The 16388-nt window shown below is 40.5% G+C and overlaps 1 protein-coding gene across 2 annotated transcripts in view; it reads left to right on the forward strand.

Annotated features, from left to right (window-relative positions):
- LOC144227850 (solute carrier family 22 member 10-like) overlaps nt 1–14113 on the forward strand; it is a 36679-nt gene extending 22566 nt beyond the window's left edge. Inside the window, exons 7-10 of one of the 2 annotated variants that reach the window (XM_077759604.1) lie at nt 1022–1236; nt 2802–2910; nt 3634–3641; nt 13938–14113. In XM_077759604.1, the coding sequence (XP_077615730.1) occupies nt 1022–1236; nt 2802–2910; nt 3634–3641; nt 13938–14113 (508 nt within the window). Of the gene's footprint in view, nt 1–1021; nt 1237–2801; nt 2911–3383; nt 3588–3633; nt 3642–5423; nt 5508–13937 lie in introns of those variants that run through there. The other variant, XM_077759603.1, reaches the window with a different exon arrangement.
- The last annotated feature ends 2275 nt before the right edge of the window (nt 14114–16388 follow it).

Consider the following 16388-nt stretch of genomic DNA (forward strand, 5'->3'; position numbering starts at 1 on the left):
GAGAGAGAGAGAGACAGCGTGAGCAGGGGAGGGTCAGAGAGAGAGGGAGTCACAGACTCTGAAACAGGCTCCAGGTTCTGAGCTGGCAGTCAGCACAGAGCCCGACGCGGGGCTCGAACCCACGAACCGCGAGATCATGACCTAAGCGAAAGTCGGACGCCTAACCGACTAAGCCACCCAGGCGCCCCGACTGTGTCTTCATCTTATTGGACTGTGCTTTTATACTTTTCTCCTATCAACTAGGCTACAGGCTCAAGTTTCTGAGTCCTACACAATCTGATTGGAAACAACAGTAGAGATAATTGTCAAGAAAGGACTTAACTTGCATAGAATTGCTGTGATCTGTGTGTGATTCCTGGGCTGTAATGTCTAAATCTAGCTCTCTCTGGGTATAGCAGATCATTAAAGTGGACTCCTCTCTCTTTGATGCTTTCTGAGTAAATTATAGATCCCCAGTGGGAACCTTTAATTATATTTCCTTTGGCACAGGTGGTGCATGTTTGCTGGAATTCTGACATTTTTCCTTAGCACTAGGAAATCATATGTGAGCCTTAAATTCCCTAGAACTGTGTCAGAACCGAGGATACTGCACCCTCAGATAAATCACTGGTTGACTAAAAGGAAAGTTCTTCACGGTATTGGGGTTGAAGGAGGGTAGGGAGGACTCATAGCACACTGATAACCCTCAAAAAAGAAATTCTGCCCCCCATCCCAGGTTTTAATCTTTCTGTATGTCATCCAGTCTGGTGGTTGGGTCAGGCTATGTTTCCCAGTCATCGCCAACTCTTTGCTTAGGGGGTCAGACTAAAGAACGACAGAAGAATATCATTTTTATACATTGCCAGGCAATTACTTATGCTAACTTTAAAATTATCACCTTAAAACAACGTATTATGCACATCAGACTGGGCCTTTATTCTTTAATTCTGACCACTAGCTGTCTGGGTTAATATAGTCATTAACTGCAGCATATAGGCTTTAAATCTTAAGGCATGTGTCTTTCCTCTTTTGTTCACTACAGATTTGCAAACACAATCCCCTTTTATGGCATCATTTTGAATCTACAGCACTTTGGGAGCAATATTTTCCTGTTCCAGATAGTCTTCGGAGCTCTCACTGCCTTGGTCCGATGTCTTCCTCTTTTAGTACTGAATTATATGGGCCGCCGAACAACCCAGACACTTTTCATGGTCCTCACAGGACTTCTTATTTTGGCCAACACCTTTGTGCCCCAAGGTGAGAGAAGGCTGGACTTTGGGGGAAAGCAGTGTCTTTGGGGATTGCATTGGTCACACTTGTCTGAAGCCAGGAGTAAAGAGAGGTGTCAATTGAGAGCTAAGTATTCCCCTAAACCAATCTGAGGGTTCAAAGAAAACCCTTCTAGGAAGTTGTTGGGAAGGGAATCAAAGGGCCACAAAGGGCAGCTCAGGCATATATTTATCTTTATCACATCCTAGAAGTATCTAGAAACTGGTGCCATTTATTTCTGACAGCTTCTCTAGGATGACAATTGATCACATGCCCTTTGACCTTTCATGCTTTTAGTAACCAGCATGAAGGGCCTAGACTTTGCAAGTGTATCCCACGTGACAACACAATGTGCTCCCTGGCTCTGCCTGGGCTCTTCATTGTCAGCTTTGATGACTAGTCTACTTCCTGATTGGTATGTATCCATGTGTGAATGTGGTGGTAGTCACCGTTACAACCACCCTTGCTTCTGGGAGTCTTCTTGACTTCCAGAAAGTGAAAATTTTCCCTTTTTTTTCAAGTAGCAAAGGAGTGTACCACAGGAACAAGGAATTAAGCAGATTAAAAGCCTAGTCCATTCCCTGTTAGATGACTTTGTAAGTTAATAGGATGATGGTCTGTAATGACCGGAAGAACCTTGTGGGCACTACACTTCAGCAATGTCCCAATGCAGCTATGTCCCAATATGCTTTACAGCATTACAGATTGGTGGACTCTCCTCCTCACAATATCATTAATGATCCAAGCTTACTCCCTTACAGTAGAGTATTTTCCAGCATTATAAAGCTATAATTAGATTTCTTTTTGTATTGGGCAGAAGACTGATTATCTGAAACCTCTCTTTATTGGTTCCTGAATTCTGACATTTTTTCCCAAATAGAAGTTTCCATTCTTGGTTTGTTATGTCTATCATTCTTGTAGATATGGCTTCTCCTCAGCCTGTCCATTAACAGAATAGCCCTGTCCTTTACTATTCTGCCATACCCACCCCATGACAATTTGGCATCTATACAAGATTGACTGACTCATTCAGGCTTACCTGGGACTTTCCTGGTTTTATCAGTGAAAATATCTTTTACTAAACCCCCCTAATTCTCAGAAAAACCAGGATGACTGGTCACTTTAAATTCTGCACTTTACTTGTAAGGTTTAGACGACTGTAGAGCTGTCAAGTTTAGAGCTGGGTCTTAGACTCAATTAATTGTCTATATGACTGTCTCATCTTCTACAATAGGGATATAGTACTGGACAGAGTAAGTAACAGCAAATTTCTGCCAGACTCACCTCTTCTTCTCCTTCTTTGACAAGTCTCAGATATGCAGGGAGATTTGTTGCAATTTGTCCAGATACTTTTATGTGCTTTTTACTACCTATGTTGAAAATTCTACATTTCTCAGCTTATTAACCACTCCATGCCCTCTAACACTGTAAAATTTCTACAACACATCTCAAACAAACCAGTAACCTGCAAGATCTTTTTTTCTGCCTAGATTTGGTGGATGCTGATTCCTTCAGCCCAGATTTCTTAGTCTTACTGGTCTTTCTGTCTCCAGAAATGCAGACCCTGCGTGTGGCTTTGGCAAGTGTAGGAATCGGCTTGGCTGCTGCTTCTTTCACTTCTTTCTCTATCTACTTTTGTGAGATCATCCCCACAGTCTTCAGGTATGACTTTACGGATGTTCTGCTGGGGCATAGAATGGGATATTTTCAGCTAATTGGCACTTATTGCGGGAATAAACAAAATAAGACTTGTTTATTACAAAAGCAATCCTTTGTCATTGGGACAGCAATAATATGCTAACAACATTTATAGCCAAAGTTTATTGAAAGCTGACTTTGTGCCAGGCACTGTGCTGAGTAGAACTTGAACGCATCATCTCATTTATCTTCTGAACAACTCTTCAGGGTACATGCATCTTGCATAAAATTATGAAAATGAGCCTCGATACACTTTGAACCTGACAAAGACAGCTAGACAATCATAGAGCAGGTCTCAAAAACAAGTGTTTGTCCTAAAAGCCCAGTATTTAACAATTGTGTTCTAGCATCTTTCATTATCAAGTCAAAGGAATGGATCACAAAATCCATGTGCAGATTTTTTACCAGATGCTGAGGTATTGTTGTTTATCCCTCAGGGCAAGAATGTTAGGATTTGAAACACTGGCCAGTAGGGTTGGGGCCACACTGGCTCCCCTCTTGATGCTCCTACAAGCATATGTTTCCACTTTGCCCTGGATCACCTATGGAGCCTTTCCCATCACTGCTGGTCTTGCTGTCCTCTTCCTACCTGAAACCAAGGGTCTGCCTCTGCTTGACACCATCCAAGACCTGCAAAATATGTAAGTAAACTTTCTAGCCATCTTCTGGGAGAAACGGAGTGCCCAGGGCTGTGGGTGAGGAAGGCAAAACACCACGTAAGTCCCTCAGATCACTGAGAAGTTTCAGTCTCGCCTGTGATACTTCCATCTCGGGCCACTGCCTTTCATTGGTTGCAGGGTCACCTCTGTCTCCTGTGAGTTCCAACCTAGTTTTCAAAAATCCCTTCATGCCCAGATCTCATTGGTAGTGGTGAAGAGATAAAAATTAGCTCTGTCACATATAGGAGGATTAGGAAGAACTTAACGGAGGACCATGGGGGAGAGAAGGGGAAAAATAGTTGAAGAGAGGGAGGGAGGCAAACCATGAGAGACTCTTGAATGTTGAGAACAAACTGAGGGCTGATGGAGGTGGGGGAGAGGGGAAGGGGGGTGATGGGCATGGAGGAGGACACTTGTGGGGATGAGCACTGGGTGTTGTATGGAAACCAACTTGACAATAAACTATTAAAAACAAATAAATTTAAGAAAATTAGCTCTGTTGTACTGACACAGACTACTTGTCCTCATAAGAGGCGCACATTCATGATGGCAGTATTTCATGATTATCAGATCCATAAGAGCCTCAGATATGAAGGGGGAAAGAAATGAAATGGCCAGTAAAGGAATAATGTTAGGAAAATCACATGGAATTAAAGATTCTTTGAGAAAATAATAAAGGAAAGAAATCTTGTTTCGGTTCCTGTGATAGTCAGACAATTTTGCTGCCACAAGTAATGGAAAGACTGAGGATAGAGAGAATAAGAAACTAGCAAAGTCCTTTAAATGAGAAAAATGATGTATTCATTTCCTAGGGCTTCCATAATTAAGTTCCACAAACTGAGTGAGTTAAATAGCAGAAATTTATTTCCTCACAGTTCTTGAGACTGGGATTCTGAGCTCAAGTGTCAGCAGGGCCACACTCCCTCTGAAGGCCTCAGGGAAGTGTCTGTTCCAGGCCCCTCTTCCAGCTTCTGGCATATCTTTGGCTTGTGGCAATACAATTCTAATCTTCACATGGCATTCCGCCAGACATACCTCTGTGTCGAAATTTCCCCTTCTGTAAGGCTACCAGTCATATTGATTAGGGGCCCATCCTACTCCAGCATGACCTCATCTTGCTTATTATATATTTAACAACTATATCTGAATGTGGTAATTTCACATTCTGAGATACTGAAAGTTAAAACATCAACATACAAATTTTGGAGGACAGTGGGGAAACAGTTCAACCTAAAACAAATGGGAAGTTCCCTTATGATTTTCAGTCCACCTCTTGACTCTCCAAATGTGTCATTGGCCAGAGGTCTGGAAAGATCAATCGAAAGGAGCAAATTAAAAAAAATTTTTTTTAATGTTTATTTATTTTTGAGAGAGAGAGAGAAACAGAGTACAAGCAGAAGAGAGGCAGAGAGACAGAGACAGAGACAGACAGAATCTGAAGCAGGCTCCAGGCTCTGAGCTGTCAGCACACAGCTTCATGTGGGTCTCAAATTCACGGACCATGAGATCCTGACCTGAGCTGAAGTTGGACGCTTAACTGACCAAGCCACCCAGGCACCTCAAATTCTCTTCAAATTGCCTCCTTGGGTCTTATTGCAGGAGTTTCTTGGATCTGCACAGGCACTAGGGCCTTTCCTAACATTAATATTAATGTCTCATGAATTTTATTGGATTATGGAAATCTGATGGTTGGAGGATCTGTTTGTACTTTGTGCACAGAAAGCACAAAAATTTATTTTTATCTCTTTTGGCTTTTTAATATTTGTTTTTGTTTGTTGATTGGTTGGTTGATTGGTTGCTTCTGTTTTGTTTTTCCAGCAAAGAACTCTCAAGAAAAGTAAATGAAATAAATACCCACATAAAAGTGACAAAAGTTTAAGGAGTTTTCATGAGCTGACTGCTGAGGAAAGAAAAATATGAAAATAAAATAAAGTACAGAAATTTCCTTTTATATCTACAAAATAGCAAGAAAATATACTGGAAAAATGAATCTCATTTACATTTATTGCATTAATTTGTAGTTAAAGAAATAATTGGTGGGAATATGTAATTCTATGAACAATCTAATATTTTTAGAAAGTAATTGAACGTATCAAATTTGTTGGTAAATTATTAATAGATGAGATGATTCACAAACAAAGGAAATCCATGGAATTAACATGTAACTGGCTGAGAGAGAGAAAAGGGATTAAAAGGGTAATGGGTATTAAGGAGGGCACTTGCTGTGATGAGCACGAGGTGTTGTATGTAAGTGTTGAATCACTATATTGTCCACCTAAAACTAACATTACACTGTATGTTAACTAATGGGAATTTAAATAAAAACATGAAAGAAAAAAAAAGCAAATAAGGCAGAAAATTTATTTGAAAAAATAATAGCTGAAAACTTCCCGAATCTGGAGAAGGAAACATATCTAGATCCAAGAGGCACAGAGTTTCTCTCCAGAATTCAAGAAGGCCCATACCAACATACCTACTAATTAAAATGGCAAAAAGCAGTGATAAAGAAAAAAATTTAAATCAGCAAGACAAAAGAAGACAGTTACATTCAAGGAAAACCCCATCAGGCTATAAGCAGATTTTTCAGCAGAAACTTTGGAGGCCAGAAGTGAATGGCATGCTATATTCAAAGCGCTGAAAGGGAAAAATCTGCAGCCAAGAGTATTCTATCGAGCAAGGCTGTAAATCAGAATAGAAGGAGAGATATAGAGGTTCCCAGACAAACAAAAACTAAAGGAATTCATGACCTCCAAACCAGCCCTGCAAAAAATATTAAAGGACACTCTAAGTGGAAGGGAAAGACCATAAGTGAGATTGTGAAAAATAAAAAACACAAAAGCAGTAAAAATAAGTACTTCTAAAAAAATCAGTCAAAAGATTCATAAAATAAAAGATTGTAAAATATGACAGGATATATCTAAAATGTGGGAGGGGGGAGGAGTAAATATGGGTTCAAATTTTTTTTTTTTAAATGTTTTATTTATTTCTAGGAGAGAGAGAGAGACAGCGTGAGCAGGGGAGGGTCAGAGAGAGAGGGAGTCACAGACTGAAACAGGCTCCAGGCTCTGAGCTGGCAGTCAGCACAGAGCCCGACGTGGGGCTCGAACCCACGAACCGCGAGATCATGACCTAAGCGAAAGTCGGACGCTTAACCGACTAAGCCACCCAGGTGCCCCAATATGGGTTCAAATTTAAGCAACCAGCAACTGAATATAGACTGCTGTATGCAGGAAATGTTATATACAAACCTAATGGTAACCACCAATTGATAAATATGCAAAGAATGAAGGGAGTGGAATTCAAGTATATCACTAAAGAAAGCCAACAAACCATGAAAGAGAGCAAGAGAAGAAAGGATTAGAGAAAATCTATAGAAACAGCTGCAAAACAAGTTAAAAATGGCAATAAATACACATTTATCAATAATTACTTTGGATGTAAATGGACTAAATGCTCTGATCAAAAAACATAGGGTAGGGAGAGGTCAAGATGGTGGAAGGGTTTTTTTTTTTTTTTGCCTCTCTCGACTCTGAAATGCAGCTAGAAAAACACCAAATTGTTTTTGCACACCTAGAAAACTGATTTGAGGATTAACACAACAATCTGCACAACTTGAACCACAGAACTTGGCAGGTACATGGTGTGGAAAGGTGAACTGGGGAAGAGAGAAGCCACAGAAGATAGGGAGCTGTTTTTGTTTGCAGAGAGAGGATGGAGACAGGGGTGGAAGTATAGGAAAATCAGGAGCAGCTGGAGAGAAAGAGAAAGAGTGTAAACACCTGCAAGGGGCTGAACAAAAAAAGACAGAAAGGAGAAAGGAGAGGGTTTAAATTCCATTAAGAGTCTATAAACAGGGGAGCACAGAGTCTGAAACTCTGCAGCTCGATACCTGGTGGAGCTCTGGTGGGAAGGGCGAATCTCCAGGAGCAGACAGTGAGGTCTGAGGGGTCCTCAGGCCACACAGGGAGAGGTGGTTCCCCTGCTGGGAGAACATTTGATAGAGGCTGTGCAGCCTCCCTGCAGGTAAAGGTCCCAGCAGACCCCAGAGAACAGCCACATTTGCTGGTGTTAGAACAAGGATGTTAAGGATGAAGCCTGGCACCAGATGTGTGTTGTTATTTATCATAATCCCTAAAATGCTGCTGTTACACGATTGCAAAAACTTTTTCTGGGGCGGGCTGGCACCTGGCTGCAGTCTCTGGGCATCTGCAGCAGCATGGTCGCGTGAACTTCCTGGGAGTGGGCTGGCACCCAACCATTGCTCAGTGAGACCCTCCCCCAGAGGGTCTGAACAGGTCAGGCCACAGTCCCTCAGAAGTGAGGGAAACACAGCCCTATGAGAGATAAAACTCGGGAGGGAGCTGCTGCCTGGCAGGCTGATGGCTTGGTCATGGACAGTGTAGAAGCAGGGAGTGGATGGAAGCTGGAGACAAAGGAGTGGTGCTTGATTGCCAGTTGAGAAGAGCACAGAGTTCTGATACTAGAGACTGGGTAGATGGGTGACACCATTTTCACCTCTCTCCCGCATGCATATATGTACCTACATGCACCATCACGATTCACCCCAGTAAACTAAACAGCGCCATCTAGTGAAGAATGGAGCTATTACACCAAGTTCCATGCAACTGAGCTCTAGAGAAACACAAGTCTCTCTGCCTACTTAGTTTACAGACTATAGAGTGCTTCATAGTTTGACTTCTAGGGAAAACTGGATGTAATTTCAATCGTATTTCATTTTGTTCTCTGGTCCATCTATTCAGTTGTTTTTCTTTTTCTTTTCTTATTCTTGAATACAGAAAGAGAAAAAAATTATTTTTATTTTCCGTTTTTATAAAAAGATTTTTCTTTAAAAAATTTCTGCTATATTTTTTACTTTTTTGTAAATTTACAAAATTCTATTTTATTTTAATTATTTTATTTTATTCTATTTTAATGTATTCCTTTGTTAAAATTTTCAAACATTTTCCCTTTTTTTCTTTTCTTTCCTTTTTTTTCTCTATTCTATCAAGCTACTTTCAACAATCAGACCGAAACACACCTAGGATCTAGCATCGTTTATTTGATTCTTTGTGTTGTTTTTAATTTTTAAATTTATTTTATTTTATTAATTCTTTTTCTTCCTTCAAATGGTGAAGAAATTCACCCCAAAAGAAAAAACAGGAAGAAATGACAGCCAGAGACTTAATCAACACAGATATAAGCAAGATGTCTGAACCAGAATTTAGAGTCATGATAATAAGAATACTAGCTGGGGTTGAAAAAGGCATAGAATCCCTTTCTGCAGAGATAAAAGAACTAAAATCTAGTCAGGATGAAATTTAAAATGCTATAACTGAGATGCAATCTCGAATGGATGCCACAGCTGCAAGAATGAATGAAGCAGAGCAGCAAATCAGCGACGTAGAGGACAAACTTATGGAGAATAATGAAGCAGAAAAAAAGAGGGAAACTAAGGCAAAAGAGCATGAAAAGAATTAGAGAACTCAGTGACTCATTAAAAAGGAATAACATCCAAATCATAGGGGTCCCAGAAGATGAAGAGAGAGAAAAAGGGGTAGGTTTATCTGAGCAAACCATAGTGGAAAACTTTCTTAACCTGGGGAAAGATACAGACATCAAAATCCAGTAAACACAGAGAACCCCCATTAGATTCAATAAAAACTGATCATCAACAAGATATATCATAGTCAAATTCACAAAATACCCAGGCAAGGAAAGAATCATGAAAGCAGCAAGGGAAGAAAAGTCCTTAACCTACAAGGGAAGACAGATCAGGTTTGCAGCAGACCTATCCACAGAAACTTGGCAGGCCAGAAATGAGGGGCAAGATATATTCAATGTATTCAATCAGAAAAATATGCAGCCAAAAATTCTTTATCCAGCAAGGCTGTCATTCAAAATAGAAGGAGCGATTAAAAATTTTCTAGACAAATAAAAATTAAAGAGGTTCATGACCACTAAACCAGCCCTGCAAGAAATTTTAAGGGAGAGTCTCTGCAAGGAAAAAAAAAAAAAAAAAAAAAAAAGACCAAAAGCAACAAAGACTAGAAAGGGCCAGATACACCACCAGAAACTCCAACTCTACAAGAAACATAACGGCAATAAATTCATATCTTTCAATATTCACTCTAAATGTCAATGGACTAAATGCTCTTCTTCATTTTCATTTGTCATGTCTTGCAATTTTCAGTGTACAGATCTTTCACCTCCTTGGTTAATTTCATTCCTAAGTATTTTATTGTTTTTGATGCTATTATGAATGGAATAGTTTTCTTTGTATCTATTTCAGATATTTTGTTGTTAGTGAATAGAAATGAAACTGATTTCTGTGTGTTGATTTTGGATCCAGTAACTTCACTAAATTCACTGATTAGTTCTAACAGTTTTTGGTTCAATCTTTAGGATTTTCTATATATAAGATCATCTGCAAATAAGGACATTTTTACTTCATCTCTGATTTTAAAGCATTGTGTTACCTTTCCTTGCCTGATTGTTCTAGCTAGGATTTTCAGTACTATGTTGAATAGTGGTGGCAAGAGTGAAAACATTTCACATTCAGTATGATGTTAGCTGTTGGTTTGTCATAGATGGCCTTTATTACGTTGAGTTATGTTCTTTCTATATCTACTTTTGAGTATTTTTATAATGAAAATATGTTAAATTTTATTAAGTGCTTTTTCTGCATCTATTGACATGATCATGCGATTTTTGTCTTTCATTTTTTTGATATAGTGTATAACATTTATTGCTTTGTATATGTTAAATCATCCTTGCATTCTAGGGGTAAATCCTAGCGATCATGGTACATGATCCTTGAATGTGCTTTTGAATTCGGTTTGCTAGCATTTTTCTGAGAATTTTTACATTTGTATTTATCAAGGATATTGCTCTGTAGTTTTCTTTTTTTTAAACAATTTTTATAATGTTTTATTTATTTCTGAGAGAGAAAGAGACAGTGTGAGCATAGGAGGGTCAGCGAGAGAGGGAGATACAGAATACGAAACAAGCTCCAAGCTCTGAGCTGGCTGTCAGCACAGAGCCCGACATGGGGCTCGAACCCATGAGCTGTGAGATCATGACCTGAGCTGAAGTCGGATGCTTAACTGACTGAGCCACCCAGGAGAGGAGCCCCTGTAGTTTTCTTGTAGTGTCCTTATTTGGCTTTCATAGCAAGGTAATGAATGATAGACTTATAAAATGAGTTTGAGATTGTTCCCTTCTCTTCCAATTTTTGAAAGAGCTTGAGAAAGACTGGCATTAATTATTCCTGAATTATTTTGTAAAATTTACCAGCAAAATAATCTAACCTTGGGCTTTTCTTTGTTGGAATTCTTTTGGTTACTGAGTCAATCTCCTTAGTTGTTATCGTTCTGTTCAAATTAGTCTCGATAGGTTGCATGTTTTTAGAAATTTATCCATTTCTTCTAAATTGTCCAGTTTGTCGGCACATAAGTGTCTAGACTAGTCTCTTGTGATGTCTTTTATTTTTGTGGTACCAGTTTTAATGTCTTCATTTCGAAAATTGCAAGGACTCCATAGATGATTCAGAAAAAAAATGGGGGACAATATATCATTAAGATTATGAAGAGGGGTGCCAGTGCTGGCCCTAGTGACCATTAAAGGAATTTCTCCCACTGTTTCCCTGGGTACGAACAACAATACAAAATAAGCTGGTAAAATTCACATAGGTAATTTACTATTATTATTTTGACATGGTTATGGAAGAAATTATAGAATAATCTGTCGGTTCATGGGCTTTTATGTGAAACACATGCTTTTGAGATTTGGTCTATCATTTGCTAGTTTTTTGCTTGGTTTTTTTTGGAGTGGTGTCAGGGATACAAGTAGATTGAGGCTAATTTTTATCATCTAAAAAATACTGGTACCCTTTGTGACAATTCTAATATCACACAAAATAGACTTAAAGTCTATTCAAGTCACAAAAGACAAAGAAATTGCATATTGATAAAACTCTCAATTCAGTAAGTAGATGCGATTATAATCCTATATGGCATAAAACAATAAAAACTCAGGAATATATGAAGCAACCTTAACAGAAATGAAGGGAGAAATAGATAGTTCTACAGTAATAGTTGGAGGCTCAATACCTCTTTTTCAATAATGGATAGAGCCTCTAGACAGAAGATCAGTAAGAAACTAGGGGACTTGAGGACCATACAAATCAACTAGACCTAACAGGGATATAGAGAACACTCCATCCAGCAAGAGTAGAGCACACACTCTTCTCAAGTGCACTTGGAATATTCTCTAAGATAGACCATATGTTAGGCCACAAAACAGTCTCGATAAATTTAAAAATACTGAAATCATATAAAATGTCTTCTTAGACCACCATGGAAGAAGGCTACGAATCAATAAAGAAGAAAAATAGAAAAATCACACTGTGGTAGAATTAAGCAACACAGTGTTAAACAACCAATGAATCAAAGAAGAAATCACAAGGGAAATTAGAAAATACTTAAAGATGAATTAAAAAAAAACAACAACCCAAAACCCAACTAACCACAACTTATGAGGTGCTGTAAAGAGAATGCTCAGGAGGAAATTGCTGTTGATGTCCATGTTAAAAAATGAGAAAGTTATAAAAAAGCTCTAATACAACAATTAGGATAAAGAATTTGCCATAATTTCTAAGATTTTCCTCTTCCATTTGAAATGTCACCTTCAGTTCTCAGGCTTATATTTTTCCTTTTATAAAAAATCTATTTGGGGCTCCTGAGTGGCTCAACTGGTTAAGCATCCAAATCTTGGTTTTGGCTCAGGTCATGATCTCACAGTTCGTGGGATTGAGTCCTGAGCTGGGCTTTGTGCTAACACTGTGGAGCCTGCTTGGGATTCTCTCTCTCCCTTTCTCTCTTTCCCTCCCTCACTTGCACTCCCTTTCCCTCTCAAAATAAATAAAGAAACTTAAAAAAAACTATTTGAAAAATATTATAAACTACCAGTGAGTGGAAAAGAAATCACTGATAATATGGTCACAAAATGATAACCAGACAAAATACTAACCAAGTACTTGAAAAATGCATCTTCTGCTTCCTAGAAAACTGAATGATGCCTGGCCCACCACTTGCCATTCTCAAGGAAATAGACTTTCTATGCTTCCAATCACTGTGCTGCTTTACCAAAAAGTCTCACTCCTTTTTTTTTTTTTAGTAAAATACCTATAACATAGATTTGCAATTCTAATCATTTTTAGAGATGATTAGTGGCACTAATCGCTTTCACAAAGTTGTGCAACCATTTAGCACTATCGATTTCTATAACTCTTTCATCTCCCCAAACAGAAACTTTGGATCCACTAAACAAAAACTCTTCTTTTCCCCATCCTCCAATCCTTGGGTAACTAGTAGTTACTCTCCATCTTTATGAACTTCCCTACTCTAGATGTTTCTCTAGTTACTTTAGATGTAGGTGGAATAATGCAGTATTTGTCCTGTTGTGTCTTTTTCACTTAGCATAATGTTTTCATGGTTTATTAAGGTTGTAGCATTATCAGAGTTTCATTCCTTTTTGGAGCATCTGAACTCCTGGACTCTCCACCTTGAGTACTTGGGTAGCAGTGTTTTCCTGATTCAGGTTTCTTGGGTCTAATTTCCCTGCCAGTCAATTATGTTGCACTTTAGGCACTGCCTCATCTGGGTCCAGTGAGCCAGATACTTGTCATGTTTCTTCGAGGAAGAAGAGCTGTCAGCCCAGAGCCTGATGGGGGGCTCGAACCCACGAACCGTGAGATGGTGACCTGAGCTGAAGTCGGATGCCTAACCAACTGAGCCACCCAGGCGCCCCAAGGATTTTTATATTATTAGAGTCAAGATGGCATCCCTAAACCAGTGTTGCCTTTATGGTGACATAAGATGAGACACACAAATGGATACATAGAATCAGGGAGTAAACTGTCACTAAATCTATAGTAATAAGAAAGAGCCAGACAAAGGAAATATTAGTATCGTATCCTCATACTGGTGTACAATTCCAAGACCTTCGTACTTATTACTAAGAGAGAGACTTTTTCCCAGGCACTCAAGTCCTTTAAGGTGTCATCTCACATAATCTTCTGAATCACAAAGGATAGGCGCTATGGTTGGCAGTGATTTTTAAAAGCTTTATATCTGTCTTAATGCATTTGTGAACTGAAAAATAAAACGCCAGCTAATGAGACCAAATTTCAAAAGAAAGACGCGTTGTCACCTCCAAGTGTCTAATCCTCTGCTATAGAGTCTCCCATAATCTAAAGAAAATAATAAACCACAAATTACATGTGTGGATTTTTGCCAGATTTTTGTATTGTTGTTTACACTCCAAAGTCAATAGTTACAGGAATCCTGGGAATTTCTGCTAATATCGGGGCAGCCCTGGCTCCCATCTTGATGATCCTAACCGTGTCTTTGCCCCGCCTGCCCTGGATCGTGTATGGAGTCTTCTCCATCCTCGCTGGTCTTGTTGCCCAACTCCTTCCTGAAACCAGGAACCAGGAACCAGGAACCTGACTCCATCCAGGACGTGGAAAAGGAGTGGATAAATCCCTGGCTGTCCCTTAGGGGAGCTCTGTGTTCTACGTCTGTAGTGAGGAAGGCAAGGCACCATTCAGGGTCACTGTCCCCAGGGAAAGATTTATGAATTTTTTTTTAAGTAAGCTATATGCCCAGTGTAGGGCTTGAACTCAAGACCCCAAGAGCGAGAGCTGCCTGCTCATGCTGCCTGAGCCAGCCAGCTGCCCCTCCCAGGGAAAGACTCAGACCTGGACTGTTCCATGTGGTCAGTGCCTCTGGTTTAGCTACAGCCTCACCTCTCCTGGCACCGACCTCAGATCCCCCCACGGCTCCCTGGATCACACAGACCAGCTCTACCCAGCTCGCAGCAGTAGGTTTAGCAGTGCAGGGGCCAACATTAGGTGCCCTTGTGTGACATACACGCCCTGAAGTTATTTCATAAACATGCACATGTCCAAACACTAGGCTTTCATCCCTCGGACTCTGGCAACCCCCCAGCCCAGGGAGTGCAGTCAGCTCCCCGGGGCTGCCGGTTCATGTAGGTCTGAGGACTGCCCTGGCCCCCGAAGAATCTGAGCGAGATCAGAGAGAGGACCTGAGACCCACCCACAGATGACAATACATCTCAGAGGAGAAGTCCTGTTATGCTGCCTGTGACATTAATACTGTCTAGTTTCATTGGGAATGAAACCGTTGAGGAAAGGGGTGGTAAGTATTGGGATTCTGAAGTGATCACACATAAGAAGGAAGGGATTCTAACACTTGCTGTGTTTCTCATGCCTTTTCCGAATCCCTTCAGCCGATGCCATGGCGTTCAAGGGTGAGAGTTGAAACTATGGCAACTGCCTTCTCTTGCCCCGGGAGCCTGGTCTTTTATTTTTGGAAGATTTACTCAGCCCCTTGGGGAAAGGGTCAGGATCTATACCCAAGCCAGTGGGCGGAGGATCAGCTTGCTCTACTGCATGTAGAACATTTATGCTTATTCCATGTCTTTTCCTTTGTGTTGGCTGGTTCATTGTAGATCACTTAGGAGGGTGGGTGGCCCATTCATAGCATCAAAGAAAGTCCTGTACATCTTCCTGGTCTTTGATGTCTCACACCATTGGCTGTGACCCAGCTGCTGATCCATGGTTCAGGACAAATAGGACGAGGAATATTTTAGGTCAGGAAGTAGAGTGAGCACATGTCTAAAAATGCTGTGGTCAGAGTGTTAGGCCAGTTTCCTTCTAGCGTGACACGGAGCAGCAGAAGCCCTCTAGACAGCCGGTCATGTTTTCAAATGGTTATCCCTTTACAATGGGTTACCAGGGAACATATTTCATTTACTTTGTGTTTTGTAGTAATTCTTTTTTTATTTATTGCTCTCTGGAGAAAGAAGGAGTGAGCGGGAGAGAGTCGGAGAGAGAGAGGGAGACAGAGGATCCAAAGTGGGCTCTGTGCTGACAGCAGAGAGCCTGATGCGGGGCTCGGACTCATGGACTTTGAGATCATAACCTGAGCCAAAGTTGGATGCTTAACCAACTGAGCCACCCAGGCGCCCCTTTTGTAGTAATTCTTGAAAGGATTCTTATAGAAAGAAAAAAGAATTGATGGCGACATCAGAAAACATGGGAAAAATGATAGAAATTATGGCAAATTCTCTCTCCTAATTGTGGTATTAGAGCTTCTTCCTGGACATGGCCACAGATCGCCCCTTAAAGAAGGTTCTGTTAACCTACTCTTTCTGAGCTATATTCTCAATCCTTTCAAGATTCCCTGAATTCTCACCCTTATTGTAGCACCAGCTCAAAGTACTCAATCTTATCATCTCAGTCAAGTCCAAATACAGATGTGGCTCAGGAGGTGCAGATCCTGAAGCAGAGCTTCTGGAGTTCACGAACTCTTGCCCTCTTACACACCAAGGTTCCCCTTCACCCAGTTTCCGTGAACATGCCCTCCTTCGCCTTCAGCCCTGTTCTGATTTTGCTAAGTTAACATTTGTTAAGTGGAGCACAGAGTGCCAGGTGGTGAGTTGCGGTTCAGTAAAAGACCATGAGAGAAACTGAAATAGAAAAGTTTCTTTACTCACAGATCGTGGAGGAAGTACCCAGCATGCCTTGAAGGGCCCCACCGGGAGGCAAAGGCAGGGTGTAGACAGAAAGAGCAACACGACTTGGGGCCCATGTTTTTATTGGGGTGTGTGGGTAGAGCACTTTGGGGTCCTCTGCTAGGGCTGCAGTGGTCAATTCAAACCAAAAGAGTGGGGTTTTGGTAAAGCCACACGGGGATCGCA

Source organism: Crocuta crocuta, unplaced genomic scaffold, assembly GCF_008692635.1.
Source record: "Crocuta crocuta isolate KB4526 unplaced genomic scaffold, BGI_CrCroc_1.0 scaffold53, whole genome shotgun sequence".
Lineage (NCBI taxonomy): Eukaryota > Metazoa > Chordata > Mammalia > Carnivora > Hyaenidae > Crocuta > Crocuta crocuta.